At 43.7% G+C, this 14595-nt stretch overlaps 1 protein-coding gene across 3 annotated transcripts in view; it reads left to right on the forward strand.

The window, feature by feature from the left end:
- Positions 1-6749: 6749 nt before the first annotated feature.
- The window catches only part of TLK1 (tousled like kinase 1), a 70021-nt gene continuing 62175 nt past the window's right edge, over positions 6750-14595 (forward strand). Inside the window, exon 1 of one of the 3 annotated variants that reach the window (XM_087732865.1) lies at positions 6750-6884. Coding sequence is in view for 1 of the 3 variants with exons in the window: in XM_087732864.1 (XP_087588990.1) it covers positions 7082-7232 (151 nt within the window). In the remaining 2 variants the exon portion in view is untranslated. The other 2 variants (XM_087732864.1, XM_087732866.1) reach the window with 2 other exon arrangements.

The following is a 14595-nucleotide window of genomic DNA, read 5'->3' on the forward strand; positions in this document are numbered from 1 at the left end:
GTTTTATATGTATACCTTCCACCTTTGTCTTAATCAGGAAGTATTAATTGATAAGGTAAATAATAGGCAAAACAGCCTTTCCTCTCTTATCTCCTCAACAGTCTGAAATCACAAGTAGTTGTTCTCAGTACCCTTCAGGAATGTGCTGGGCAGCTTGTCTCCTGTACAGCTGTTTTCCAGGACCTTTGTGCGTGTGTGTGTGTGTGTGTAGGGGTGGTGCGTAAGAAGGAAAGGTTGTCCTAGATCTGCTGACTATGGAGCTGTTATCTTTTTCTTGGAGGAATACGACGTGTCTGGACCACTGGACTAGGCGGCCGTCAGATCAGATGGAGTAAAGCAGCTCCCCGATTCCCAGCACAGGGGGCATTGCGGAGTGAGGCAGCAGACCAGCTCACCTGGAGCTGGAAGGGAACGGAGGTGGGGAATCTGTAAATTATATTACTGTCATTTTAATATCTAATATTTCATCATCTAGCAGGGTTATTGTTGATGTTATTTGGCCAAAATTTGAAGGCCTTATTCAACAATTACAAAAAAAACCCAACAATCCTAAACTGGTATGACTTTTGCCTGAAAAAAGCATCAAGACATGCCCCATTGCTATTAGAAACCACATACAGACATGGCTCTCTGCAAACACTGTCTGTCTCTAATGGCTTAAAATCAAAGGCAACAAAATAAGCTCCAGGCAAGACAGATACTTCAGGAAAGAAGATATAAGGTGTAAAGAGTGAGACAGAAGTATGAAAGATGTGTGGAAAAGCATGAGCTTAAAAAAAGATGGAGAGGGACCCTGACAGATAAGAGGGGCCTGTTTACCTGAGAGCAGTATTATAAAAGGAATAGTCTGAGTGTAGGAAAAAATTGCAGGGAATAGCAGACAAGTAGATTGCAAGGGACACAGAAAGAAAAGCAATAGAATAAAATGAAAACAGACAGGTGGGGAAAAAAACTCAACGTAGCATCCATCAGGATGGGTTTTTTCATTTCTTCACCAGGGAACATTTAAAACCAAATTATTTTTTATTAAAATGACATACACAGGAAGGGATTGTAAAACTGTCCTTGATTCTGACTGGAATGTAGCTAATAATCTTAGTAGCTACAGCAGGGAGACTGGAGTGGAGAGGAACATTTCTATGGTAAAAAAAAAAACAGTTTAATTTTTGTGTTTGGTTTGAAGGGAAGCTGTTTGCAGGCTTCTTAGAGATTTGGAGTACAAATAATCATAGCAGAGGTAGATCACTGGATCTGACTGATGGTGATGATATCAAAGGTATGATAAATGCAGTTTATGACAATTACACGGATGATAAAAATAGATCTGTGCTTACATGGTGTTTGTATCTATTTCTCAAATGTAGGCTTAATGTGATACCATTTTTTTCATTTTTGGCTTCTCTGCATCTTGATATGCTGGTATATTTAGGGAAGATATTTTTGCTGGTATATTATTTATGTATGTTTTTGTTACCTTGCAACTCAGAGTTGCTAGAAAGTGCTATATTAAAAAAATTATAAAGCATGTAGTGCAGTATATGGCTCAGGGAGACAGCTCTAATTCAGTGAGCCTCAAAATTGATTTAATCAAGATCTAAATAACTTTTACCTATAAAAATATTATTGCTCTATATCAGTTTTAGAAAACTTTAACTAAACTTGAAAATTAATGTTAGTACAATTGCAACATTTCTATGTGCTCATAAATAGAAATGCTATGTGAGAATCAGGTGCAGAAGCTGTTACAATCTGAGATGGTGTTCTATCACATCGATGCACTTGCTGTCACAGTCACTTGGCATTTTACCTTGTACTCGTGCCAAAACTGCGTTTTGAATCTTCTGAGCTACAGGGCACAGACTGGAAGATTCTAGTCGTCATTCCAGCCCAGACTGGCCAGGAGCACATTGGTCTGATACAGAGAGGATCCGTACATGCGCTCAGCTGCGTCAGGAGAAGGAAGGACAGAGTGTTTGATCTACAAACTTTTACCATTCACCAAGACAGAAAACAATATTTTCTTCTCCCAAGTTATGTTTTCCCAGCAGACTACATTCCATCTAACCTAGAAATGTCATAAATACATAATTTTGATGATGAAATAATTTCGGCATTTTCTACTCAAGCTGCTGTACCAATATGTCTATTTAGTTACAAGAATGTTTTTCTACTATGATAGTTAAATCAGATTGGCTGCTGGTGTTGGCATAGTTATAGGGTGCGTGTATGTCCTTCTATATATGGAGTAGGTGAGTGCATGTGTACATCTGTGTACACATATATCTATTTATAAAATTCATATATATTGGCAAATATACAGTGTGGCATACTGTAATAGCTTATGCTTTAAGAAAATACTGCTACAGGTCTATTATCCAAAGTGTTAGGATGACAGGGAACTCACAAAGACTTTGAAGCCTTCTTAACAAACAAAACCTCATTTTCACTGGCATTGCAAATAATTGATGGGCTAAATTAAAGGACTGGAATATTGCTTACAGAAGAGAATTTCTTGTTTGAGAAAAAGGTAGAAACAAGGCTGGGTTGCTCTACTGTCTGTCGAAGAAGGTAACTTGCTCCAAGTTCAAGAAGATGGAAGAAGGCTACATATTAAATATTTCTGATTAAATATATGAAAAGGTAAAAAGAAGAAATGTAATGCCCTTGTTGGGCATATTTTAGAATTCTTAATCAAAAGAAGCAGGTGAAGGAAACGGATACCAAAAACATCTGAAGTAAAAACGCTAATGATCTCTGATTCTTGACATTTTCCTGATTTCTAGGTAACAGAGACTGATTTAAGTTTGGAAGTATATAGTTTAATACCTTTCCAGGGATGTTGTCATTTATCAGAATTCTGGAAACCCTTGGCTTTCATTCCTCGAACTACAAGCCTCCTAAATCAAGTTCCTCTTCTACCTCTACTTCTTTCAATTGTCCTGTGAATTTGAGGTCTTCCTTCTAATTATTGACATAATTAATAAATCGTCTTATTTAGAACCTATATGTAAACATATGTTATGCATATAACCGATTACCTGACCTGATCAGTCCGTACTCCCAGGTATTGCAGTATCTGCTGCTTGCATGAAACCTAAGCCAGCGAATATCAAATGGATTTTGGTGGGAAAAAGAGAGATAAGACATAGCCAGTTATTAAGAAGATGTATTATTTGATGTTAATAGAGTACATATTTTTCATGAGGACACCAAAGGGTATTTGGTGCCTGTGAGCAGTGAAGGTGAAGGTATGTCCTTCACCATAGGGAAGAAATGATAATCTCCCTGTAATTGGTCCCACAATCATAGCATATTCTTCCTCAAGAACATCTGGGATAAACTCTGGATTTTACCACACGTAATGTTTGAAATGATGCCCCTTTGTCCTGTAAAGGATGTATGTAAAAGTTTTGAAACTGACATTTGACCTGAGTGCATGGTTATCTTTATAGATGCAATGCAGAGGTCTCCAGAAACTTGTTCCTGCTGTAATCTTCCTTATTTTCACTATACAGCCCATCAATTCTTTAAGCCCTCTCCTTTGCTATCTGCCAGCTCATTTCTCTTACTTTTCTGAAGATTTAGGGGTAGATTGTGAACTGACTGTGATAAAAGTTTCTTGCACAAATAATTCCAGTGGCAAAGTTGAAAGCTCTCACAGGTTTAATGCTTTTCAGGATTTTTGTTGCTTGGCTTTTTTATCTTTGGAATAATGAAATTTCATGATGCTTTTCTGTTCTTCAAGTGTCCTTGATTCAAGGGTTACTACTGTGATAAACCTTGCTAACTTCCATTTGACACATTCTCATGAGAAAAAGAGCACATAGGTATTTCACTTCTCTCCATTCTGATCTGAATTTTGAGGTCCTCTTCCTTAGCAGTTAGCAAAAATAAATGAGCTTTCTTGGGCTTCGCTTGGAGTCAAGCTTTCCCTTGTAGATAGGTATGTGGCACCTTCTTCATTATTATCCAGTGCAATCCCACTGAAAGGAGATTTCCCCATATCGGCTGCCTCAAGTTATGCCTGATGTTGATGTGCAGCGTTTACATAGGATACCTTGATAGCAGACTATTCTGCTCCTGAAAACTAGAAGGCAAAGAAAAAGATCTAATGCTTATTATGTTTTTTGAGAAGAATGAGTAATACTTATTTAGTACTATTTGAGTTGGATTTAGTTTTTAACATTTTGGGTGGGTGTCACTGAGCTGACTGCTCACCACCGTGAGAAAGAGGTTATCCATCTGGCCACTGGACCATACAGTTTTATTGCAAAATGAAGGCAGGGCATTCAAGGAAAAGCATTATGTACATTTATGATGCTATGTAATAAAGGAAGTCTCTTAGAATATGTTTGGAAATTTCTAAAAGGTATTAATGAAGATGTTCTCTCCTGCAGTGATACTATTAGACTGGTAACACTGAAGCAATGTGGCTTTACAAATAAAGGGATACCTTAAAATCAGTGTCAGCTCTAACACATTAAGAAAGTAGGTTTTCTATGAACTACAGAGGGGAAATACACCAGCTCCGTGTATTTTTGAAGTTATAGAGAGTGTCTCATCTGGAGATAATCTATATAATTCATGCTCTGCTTTCAATCTACGTCAACGCATAGCTCACAAAAACAAGAGAGACAGCTCTGCTGCATTACAAAAAGTAGACCCCAACCTGTATTTTGCAGCAGGTACCCATTTCTGCCAAGCAGCAGGCGTGGTGTTTAACGAGTGCTCTGGTGGGGAGTCCTGCAGTACATGCCGACTCATTCCTGGTCCCTCAGCGAGGTGCCTTCGAACACATGACGAGATATTGCAAAGATCTGATTATTTTTCATAGTGTTAATTTATGACAGTGTAAAAGACATCTTGGTGTTTTTATAATATTTAAACTGCATGTCTGATGATAGAAGAAGTAATGAACGGGATCTTCCTCTTCATATCCTGTTCCCTTAGTCAAAGCGACTGATGCTTTATTTAAATGAGTCCTGACCATATCAGTGAAATGACTTGTAGGCAACAGTTTGTAAGCAAAAGTGGCAGAAAGAATGCTTGTTTATGTGTGTTTTTGTAAGGGTAGCAGGGGTTTCTATTAAGTGGATGCAAATGAGTATAAACAAAGAGACTGATTTTTTTTTAACTTATTGCTTAGCAGGTTTTAAAACCAGCATGCTGCAGCAGGATGTACTCACCAGGAAATGAGGTGCACGTTCACTAATGCTATCGTATGGATTGTGGGATTATGAGTATGTTTTGGTTTCAACCTTCCAAGAAGTTTCTGTGCCAGCTGCTAAATATTAATATTGCAGTCAAACTGAACTAGCAGTTTTACTTCATGCCTAAGTACTAGCAATTTCCTGGGGTAATTTGCTTAGGTAAAGCCTGAGAAGTCTTCTCTAGGATCAAGTTCTTAAAAACAAGTAAGTTTTGATTGAAATATCAGGTCACTTCTCTCTGCCAAAAAAATGTATAGCTGTTACTAAATATACGTCCTGGAACAGACTTATTTAGCAAGTAAACATACTAATTTTTACTTCAAGTTAATGCCGAATTGCTAAGAAACTTGCAGCTATGCTGTATACTTGTGGGAGGTGAAGATCTTAGATAATTTGACAGATGTCACTTTAAAAGGAAGAAAGAGAATTGGTAATATCTGTGTTGTGCACAGATCTGCAACTCCACATTAGTAATCTATTCATGCCATTCTCAAGTAGAGGGGAAAGTAGGTTAGTAGATGGCCAGGATGTCTCCACACAGCAACCACAAACTAAGCGCCATGCCTGGCTGATGAATATACTTCTTTATATATGCAGAATGCAATATATCTGCAAACCATGATATTTTTTTAAGTGACAATGACTTTGATTATACCAAAGTTGCACTTGTAAATTAAAAGGCTTTGCTCCATAACTGACTTTGCCATGTATCTCGCATCCTCAGTGAAGACGATGTTAGTTTTAAGAAAGGAAAAACTGAAAATTGTGTTTCAATGCCGGTGTGCCTGCGCTTTAGTCTAACTCAAGGCGGAGAGGTACGTTTTGAAAGATGCACAGGTAGGGCTGGTGCCCAGCTGGGAGCCTCAGCTTGTTGGGTGAGGCAGGTGAGAGGCGGTGGGGCCCGGCACATGGCTCCGGCCCGAGTTTCAGCTCCGCTGGTGGCTGCTGCTGCTTTGCAGCGAGGCAGGTTACGGCTGGCGAGTAACACCTTCTCCCTCAGGACAACAGCTTCTCTCGGGTCCCGCCGCGCCGTCCTGTTCGGGGAAGGAAAAACACTTGAAATGCGGCAGACCTGGAGGAAAAGCTGCAAAAACAACGTTCGCCTACACCGCGCTGGCAAGCGCCCGGTTCAGCCCCGCTGCTGCTGCCCGTACTCACCGCAGCAGCGGGCCGGGCATGGCCACGGTGGCGGGGCGCGGGGGAAAGCGCGGCGGCCCCCAGAAGACCTGGACGGAGGGAAGCGCCGCGGCCTCGGGGGAGCCCCCTCCGGCGCCGCCGGATCGCTGCCCGCGGCGCGGAAGGTGCGGGCGGTGGCGGGGGGGGAGGGAGGTCGGTCGGTCCCCGCCGCGGGACGGGCGGGCGCGGGGAGGCGGCTCAGCGGCGGGCGGCTGCGGGCCGGCCCCGGGCAGGCGGCGCGCTCAGGCCGCGGGGCAGGTGCGTGCGCGGGGGACGGCGCTCCCCGCCCGCCGCCCCTGGGCGGCTCCGGCGCGGCTGGGCTCGGCTGGGCGCCGGCGGAGCGCGGCGCTCGCTCGGCTCACGATCGTGTTTGCGCATGACCCCTCCCCGCCTGCGCCCTCCCCTCCCCTCCCCGGCGGCAGCGGCGGCGGCGGGGAAGGTTAGCCTCAGACACAGGCGGCTGCTCGGCGGCGGCGGCCGCGGCGACGCAGTGCAGAGGTGCGGGCAGGTTGCGCCGGCCCCGCGCCCCGTCTCTCCCGCGCCCCGCCTGCCTCCGGAGCCCGCTCCCCGCCGGCGGCCTCCCCGCGCCGGTGTCGGGCCGGCCCCCCGGCCATGAGCGCGGCGCTGGGTGTCCCCCCGCCGCGCCGCCTCCCCCGCCGCCCCCGGCGGCTGCCGGGCTCCAGGAAAGTAGCTTGATGAGTGTCCAAAGTAGCAGTGGAAGTTTGGAGGGGCCGCCATCTTGGTCCCGGCTCTCCACGTCCCCACCGAGCCTGCAGGGCTGCTCCGCGGCGGCGGCGGCGGCCTCCCAGCTCCACGGCGCGCCGCCCGGCAAGCCGCCCAAGGAAGGTAACCAGCGCGCCGCGGGGCTGCGCGGGGGGCCCGGCCCTCGGGGAGGGGCCGCCGGCAGCCGCCGCCGGAGGCCGGTCCCGGGCTGGCGGGGAGCGGCGGCGGGAGAGGCTGGTGCCCCCGGCGGCGGCGGCGGCGGCGCGGGGTCAGCGCCGGGCCCGGTGGCGGCGAGGGGAGCCTCGGGCGCTGGGCGAGGGGGGCCCCGCCGCCCCCGCCCGCCTCTCCCGCCGCCGCTCGTCAGCGCCGCGGCGCCTCCTTGTTCCCCCCCTGCCGCCGGGCCGCGGGGGGGGGGATCGGCCGCGCTCCCTCCGCTCCCGGGCCGTCCGCCCGCCGCCGCCGCTCGCCTCTCCTCCCGCGGCGGCTCTCCTCGGGCGGCCGCTCGCCGCCTCCTCCCCGAAATCGGTTCCCCTCCGCCAGCGGCAGAGTAAAAGTGCGGCGCCGGAGGATGCGGCCGTTGTTGCTGGATGGAGGGAGTCGGGCACTTTTGGCATCATGGAGGTGGGGAGGAGAGAGGGGCCGACGCCGGAGGGCTCGTCCCCGCGGGGAAGGCGGCCGGTTTTACGGCCAGAAGTGACAGGGCGCTTTACGGCCACCACGGAATGACTGCAACTTTCTCCTGTCCTCCATCACGCCTTGGATGATAATATTTTTCTCCTCCCTCCCCTGCTCCTCCCCTCTTGTGTTACACCGACAGCGACAGCAGGGTGTTGTGGGTGTTTGCAGGGAATATCTGTATGAAGGTTATGAGCAAACAAGTCCCTTCGCTATTCCCTTTCGGGTATTGTCTGGTTTTCCTCCTTGCGTTGAAATGTATTGCCACAAGATGTAGCAGTTATACAGCTAGTGAATTGCTGGGTGCTTTTAGCTAAAATAACTACTTGCTGAACGCCGGTTAGTGGCGGAGGAGAACTTTTACACACGGATACTTGCATACCGAGCAGTTGTATAATTTTACTTGATTTGCCCCAGTTTAATGAATACCATGTAGCGTTTCTTGTAGCGTCTGCAAAACGTCATCACCCAAGCAGGAAACTTGCTAACTTAAAATAGAAATAATAGTGAAAATGGGGAGTCTTTGTTTTTCAGGTCTTCCTGTAGCTGCTTGCTTGCTCGCTTGCTTGCCTTTTTTTTTTTTTTTTTCTTTTTTTTTTTTGGTTGATAAGCGATGTAAGGACTTGGTAACAGGGATTCGACATCCTGAAAACGTATAACGCAGTCTGTGTTTCTCCATTTTCCACCCCAGTAGTTGTCAGACTCGTGTCACTCTGTGTCACTTTTGCACACGCTCCTGCAGGTAGATTGACATGAAATGCTCTAGAAAATACCTGGAAAGGAATTATGGTATATGTTAAAGATGCTGAGTAAAGTGGCAGGCATTTTGTGCTCGTCTTCTCTGGGAAACCGAAGCTCTTAGAAAAACAACAACCACCGGCCAAATATGTAGCTTAAGTTTATCGAGAGTAGGTTTCTTCAGTGTTGCAACACTTGTTATGAATATGCGTGCATATAATATTCACGTAGAGTGTATACGTGAGGTATTTTTGGATATATTTCAGATACCCGGCATACAAGCCTGAAATGATTATTGCAGCACAACTTCTATCTCTATTTATCTTAAAGAAAAATGGTGTTCCTTGAGTACCTCTATTTAGACAATGAAAAACACTTTTGTGAAATTAATTTTTAACACGGTGATGATGATGCTTTTTACTTTTCTCTTTCCTACGACTGATGCTGTTGGATTTTTCTGGGTACTGTAATTTACATCCTCTAATACAGATTCAGGGGTTACAGAGTAATCAAAACCCTGGTGTTTGCTTGGTACTATAACGTACTGTATTTGCACAGTGTTCCTGGGTCCTGATAATTGTGCGTCCTCACTATGTAGTTCTCTTTGAAAATCAGCATAAGCTGCCGGCCATGCTTGGGTTTATATTTTATGTTCATGCTCGTGGGATGTTATCAGCACACCTTACTTTACGTATGTACGTTTTACAATGAAGTATCTTGCCTGAAAGCAATAGGCCCTGAAATATAAACCTGTCAGGACGTTCATAGACATTGGCTTGTATATGTGAAAGAATGATGTCAGCTCAAACTAATAAGTGTGTAATATTTGCAGTGCAGTATATTTGTAGGAGTTTGTGCTCTCATCGATTCTGAACTTGTGATCCTTGTGATGTTAACAGAGTTTATGAGCTTTGGAGCAGTGCACGAGGCTGCGGGCCCATACTGGATCAGAGCTGCGTCGCTGCTGATGCCTGTGCCGGTTTTGAGTGGGTAATATTTCCAGATACGGTGCGTTCGGCGCTTGGGCTGAGCTTGTGGCCCGGCCTGGCCTTCTCGTTTGTGGATTCAGGTGCCTTTGGTTGGCTTCTGTGACAGTTACGCCCGTGGCGCCTTCGGATGCGCAGGCCTTCATTGAATGCACCACGTGTGCTGTGGTTTATCCGACCTTACCCATCATTCACTGTGAAAGTTTGGCATGAGCGCCCATCTCTCATACAGGCTTTTAAAGGTTCTGATTTATTAAGAACAGAAACCCCCAGCGCCCTGATTTAGGAAGTCCTAAAAATATCCTCTGAAGCTCTAACATGGAGAAAGCAAAAAAAAAAAAGCTCTGGCATATATAACTGTCGCACAAAGTTATTTAAAAAAAAAAAATGCAATGCCATGTCCGTATCAAAAGGGGACTACTTGGGAAATACAGGTGAAATTAAAGAAAAAAATTAATCTTTTTTGAAATGCACTACAGCATTCTAACAACATTTTTCATTGGATGTTATCTTCTATATCTTGACTTACAGGGGCATCATGGCTTAGCTGTATAGATCTGAATTATGTTTTAAGGTTTTAAAATGAAAGGGCTGGGGTGGACTTGAGTATGATTGCGTCTGTACACTTTTATTGTACCAGAACTGTCTCTTGTTTGCATTTCAGTATAGCTTGTAAATGTCTGTAGTTCTCTCAATTGTTTTACATGCCAGTAACTTATGTGTGGGATATGTGGTCACTTATTCAAGAGCCCTGCAGTAGCTGCTGTCAGGAATTTAGGAGGACTGTTGTGCAGTGTTATTTTACATACAGCATGTGATTGTGTGGCTAAATCCTGTGCCACAGCTCACATAATTGCAATCACGCAACTTCATGGTTGATGTTTCTTGACTTTTGACTGCTTTATGGGTGTAACTGAAAAGACCAAAGCGCATAGCTAGGAAGTGCTGTTTTGTAAATGGGGGATGTTCAGGCCGTTGCTGACAAGGCAGAGACAGAAGAGATTTTGGGAGATAACATATGAGTGTCTTGGAATAGCTTCTCTTTTGAGGTTGGGGGCAGTGCCACAGTGTCTGCTAGTCGAGCATGATGCTTTGCAAGTTATTTTTTGTGTGTGCTGTTGGCTTTGAACACTTTACTAAAAGCAAAGCAGAATGCCAAATAGAACTTTGAATTACCGCGGCAGGAATGTGAATTTCAGTTTTCAAATTTGAGCCCAAATTAATGTATGATGACAAAGTGGTAAATAAACTCATTGCATGTATTTGCCACTCTTTCAAGAACTAATGCTGTAGTCGTAGAAAATTTTGTTGGTGGCTTTTTTTTTTTTTACTTGAGAAATGTATATTATTTTGTATTTATTGTTACCTAAAATGTGATGGTAGTTGTCGATCAGAGCATAAAGGTACAGTTTATTTCCTCCTTAAGTTCCCAGTCTAGAAAATGTTTCTAGATGCCAGGTTGTGTCACATATGCTACATACGGTATATTAGTCCATGACCATGAAAGTGACCTGATCTTACTAAGACTTCCAGAGTTGGTTTTTTTGCTTGTAGTGTAAAAACTCAGCTGCTTTATTTCCTTAGCCAGTAAGTTCTCAGTAAGTTTGTTGGTTTTTATCATTCAGCTGTAGACTGAGAATTTTATGGATTTGGCCGGTTTATGTGGGAGCAGAGAAGAATGGGAACAGTTCGCATTTAAAGATGATGATATATTTTTACTTAGGATGAGCACAGCAATCATAAAAGATTATTTAGGCTGGCTGTAGTGTGAGCAGGTGTTGTGTAAGACTTTATGTTGTTCCACTGATATGCACAGATTCTAGTTTGTGATATTATTGCTGGTTTTGTTGCAGATGTGGTTCTCATCGTGAGCTGATGCTTATGCCAAATTCTTATGAGATTTTATAGCATGCCCAAATGAGAAATGGGAAAAGATGACCTTTTTTTTTTAATATGGGCCCTTGTTTGAATCTGGTTTTCTAAAAGGCAAGTGCTGCAGAGAATAGAGCAAATTAGTACTTGGATAATTGTTTTGTTTTAATTCTGTTTTAACTTGCTTAGAACGGAATTTCCCATTAACCTATTCCATTTTAAATGGAGAGAGAATCAATATCTTTAAGGACAGGCTGTATTTATTTATTATTATCTCCATTCAAATAAAAAGCTTATTTCTCTCATTTCCCCCCCCCCATATGTTTTTTTTCTTGTTTGCTTTTTCTTTCAGCAAGTAAATTTTTTTCTTCAGCAGGCTGAAGTAAACTTGCCTATTAGTAATAACTCTGGTCTGCAAATAGTCTTGACATTTCTTTGGATTTTCTTGGAGCCTGGTAATCGCAAATGGTTGCAAAATACTGTTGGGACTCCTGGGAAAGGCTACTGTATATACGTGCATCACAGTCAAAGTTAGGTCTATAGAATTTTGGTACCTTAAGAATGGAGATTATGGAAATATGGCAGGCTTAAATAATCTTTTATGCTTTCTGTGTTCTTGATACAAGGTTGTGTTTTGAAGTTGTACTTCCTCCCAATCCAGATTACTCCCATACTAAATTTGTTGCCCCCGTGCTGAGGTTTTTTACACAAGAAAATGTTGAAGTTAGTAAATTGTGTTTATGCAGTATTTCCTAAGCTGTGGCTCCCCTAAAACATAAAAGCACACAAGGGGTGGGTAAGAAAAGCTTTGTTTTTATGAACTTCTTTCTGTTTGGCTTGGTGTGTTTCAGCTGTAAAAAAGGAAAAGGGAAATTTGGTTTGCCAAATGGCTCTGAGTGGCAGCGAAGGTGGGTAGAGGAAGAAGAGCAGTCAGTGTTTCTGTTGAGAATGCCGGTGCTGCAGTTGTGATCGCTGGAGAGCGGTTAAACAGAAGCGCCTGCTTAATACACCACCACCATAATACAGCCTGGTTTCTTGGGTGGGCTTGCAAGTGTAAAACTTCTAATGGTTGCTGAAGGTAACGAGGGACGAGTACTGCAGTTTATGTTCAGTACTTCAGTGTTCAGGATCGACTTCAGCAGCAGTAGAGGAGGTTAATGAGCATCAGAAGGTATTTTGGATCCTACATTTCCCTTCATCTTGACTCCATCCTTATTGAGATGCTCTGTTTGGGACAGAAACTAAGGATCTGCTTCCTTCCCAGGCACCTTCTCTCTGGAGGCCTTACTCCTTTCTTTCATTCCTGAGCAGAGTGCCGGGATATGCCGGCAGGAAAATCCTGGCAACCAGCCTTTCCCTGGGGAGGATGCCGTAGGTGGCGGGAACATGAATGCTTGTAAGCTTTAAGAGACCTCAATCAAACTTAGTCCCAGAAGAGGGGAGCAGAAGGGCTTAAGTGAGGTTGGACTTGCTGAAGATTGATGGAGGAAGGCTGGGGCTGTGCGAGCCTTTGGGGGTGGGTCCGTGCTGGAGGGATTGACTGAAATCACAGTGATTATATTACTAATTTTAATCATTACTTAAATCAGCAAGCAGGAAATCCTGATTAAATAATTGTTTTTAATTTTATTTTGCATTTGTGCTTAATTATTTTTCCTAAAGAAAAGTTGATTCTAATTGGTCTAATTTGATCATGCCTCTTGCTAGGCAGGAGGGTATGCGTCTATATGCATTTATTTAAGTAGTTATGCAGCTTAGATTCTTAATGTTTAAGAAACATAATTCCCCATGCTTTAGACAGCTTTTAGCTAACTTTATTAGCTAAAGAAAATGAATCCTAATTGTGCTAGATACATAAGAAGAAACAAATATATCCAAATGTGTTTTGCATTTAAACCAGATTAAGTAGAATTGTCTGTAGTTTGTGAAATGAGTCAGTTATTTCTGGTCACCGCGCCTTGCGAGATTTGGAGTTAGTAGATAAATCCAGTCACCGTTGCTTCTTGTTCATCATTTGTAAAGAAAGCCGGGCTGTCCTGCTTTCCGAGTTGTCAGTTGCTCTTTAGCAGTTCCAAGTGAACCAACTGTTGAAGTCGTTGAACAAACGAAAATGGCAGAAGCGGTTGCTGGTGAAAGCTGGTCGAGTGCTTCAGAGCTCTGATTTGGGTGGCTCGATGGCGGCTTCCAGCGATGTGATGGTTTGGCTGCCAGCAGAGCATTAAAGTTTATATCGTTCGAATGTATTCTTCTCTTGTATGAGTTTAATAGATCATAAACTTTAAACCTCACCATAGATTCTTATCACTCCAAGTTTAGATTACACGTTTAACGCTGGAGTGTATTTTTAAAATACGCAAATAAGAAAAATTATCTGCCCTGTGCACAAAAGGCATTTTTAGCTTTAGCTGGGAAGTCTCTGAGGCCGACAAGTGTCCTTCAGGGATTTAGAGGCAAAGCTAGGGGCTGTTGGATGATGACACAACTGTGATGGGAATCTGGTTGCTTTGGAATGGGAAACTTAATTTACTGGAGCTTTTACATGAAACAACGTCATGGAGAAGGTCCGTATTCCCTGGGACCGCCTCCGCTTGCTGAGAGGTGGCAGCAGGAGCATTAAGCAATGTATCTTGCCTCATCATATCTGCATGGTGTTAAGTGGGTGGAAACTTAAAGGCCACAGTGCTTTCTTTATAATGTCCTTAAGAACAAAGCACTCTGCGCTTCAGAGTTTAGGAGATGAGGATGGTGGTAAGAAACTCCAGAATGCCTTTTACAGGAAGTGAAGCCCAACCATAATTACTTGGAGACTGGCAAGTACTGGGTTCCCTTTCTTTGGACTTCTAATACAGCTATACCTATAAAGAGAAAAGGAAGAAAAATATATCTTTGAGGAATAACAGGAAATCTTGATGCTTTTAGAAAGATCCACTGTATGATGTCACATACACCCAACCTTTTAGTTATTTTATTTTATGACTGTACTTGGAGCTCAAAGCATATAGAGGCTTCAAGCACTGTGTCCTGCAGCTGTAGCTTCTGGTGGATTGCAAATTTTTATTTTTTTTTGGTAACTAATAGAACCTTTGAACTATATATGTGAGGGCAACAACTTGGAAAGTAATGTTAAATATACAAATAAATATTTAAGTTGCTTTTCATAACTCCTGTACGTCTGAAAGAACATAATTTAGATCCCAGTCTTCACTCAGCGGGTC

Source organism: Nipponia nippon, unplaced genomic scaffold (assembly GCF_047370975.1).
Source record: "Nipponia nippon isolate SJK-2023a ecotype South Korea unplaced genomic scaffold, ASM4737097v1 scaffold_5, whole genome shotgun sequence".
Taxonomy (NCBI): domain Eukaryota; kingdom Metazoa; phylum Chordata; class Aves; order Pelecaniformes; family Threskiornithidae; genus Nipponia; species Nipponia nippon.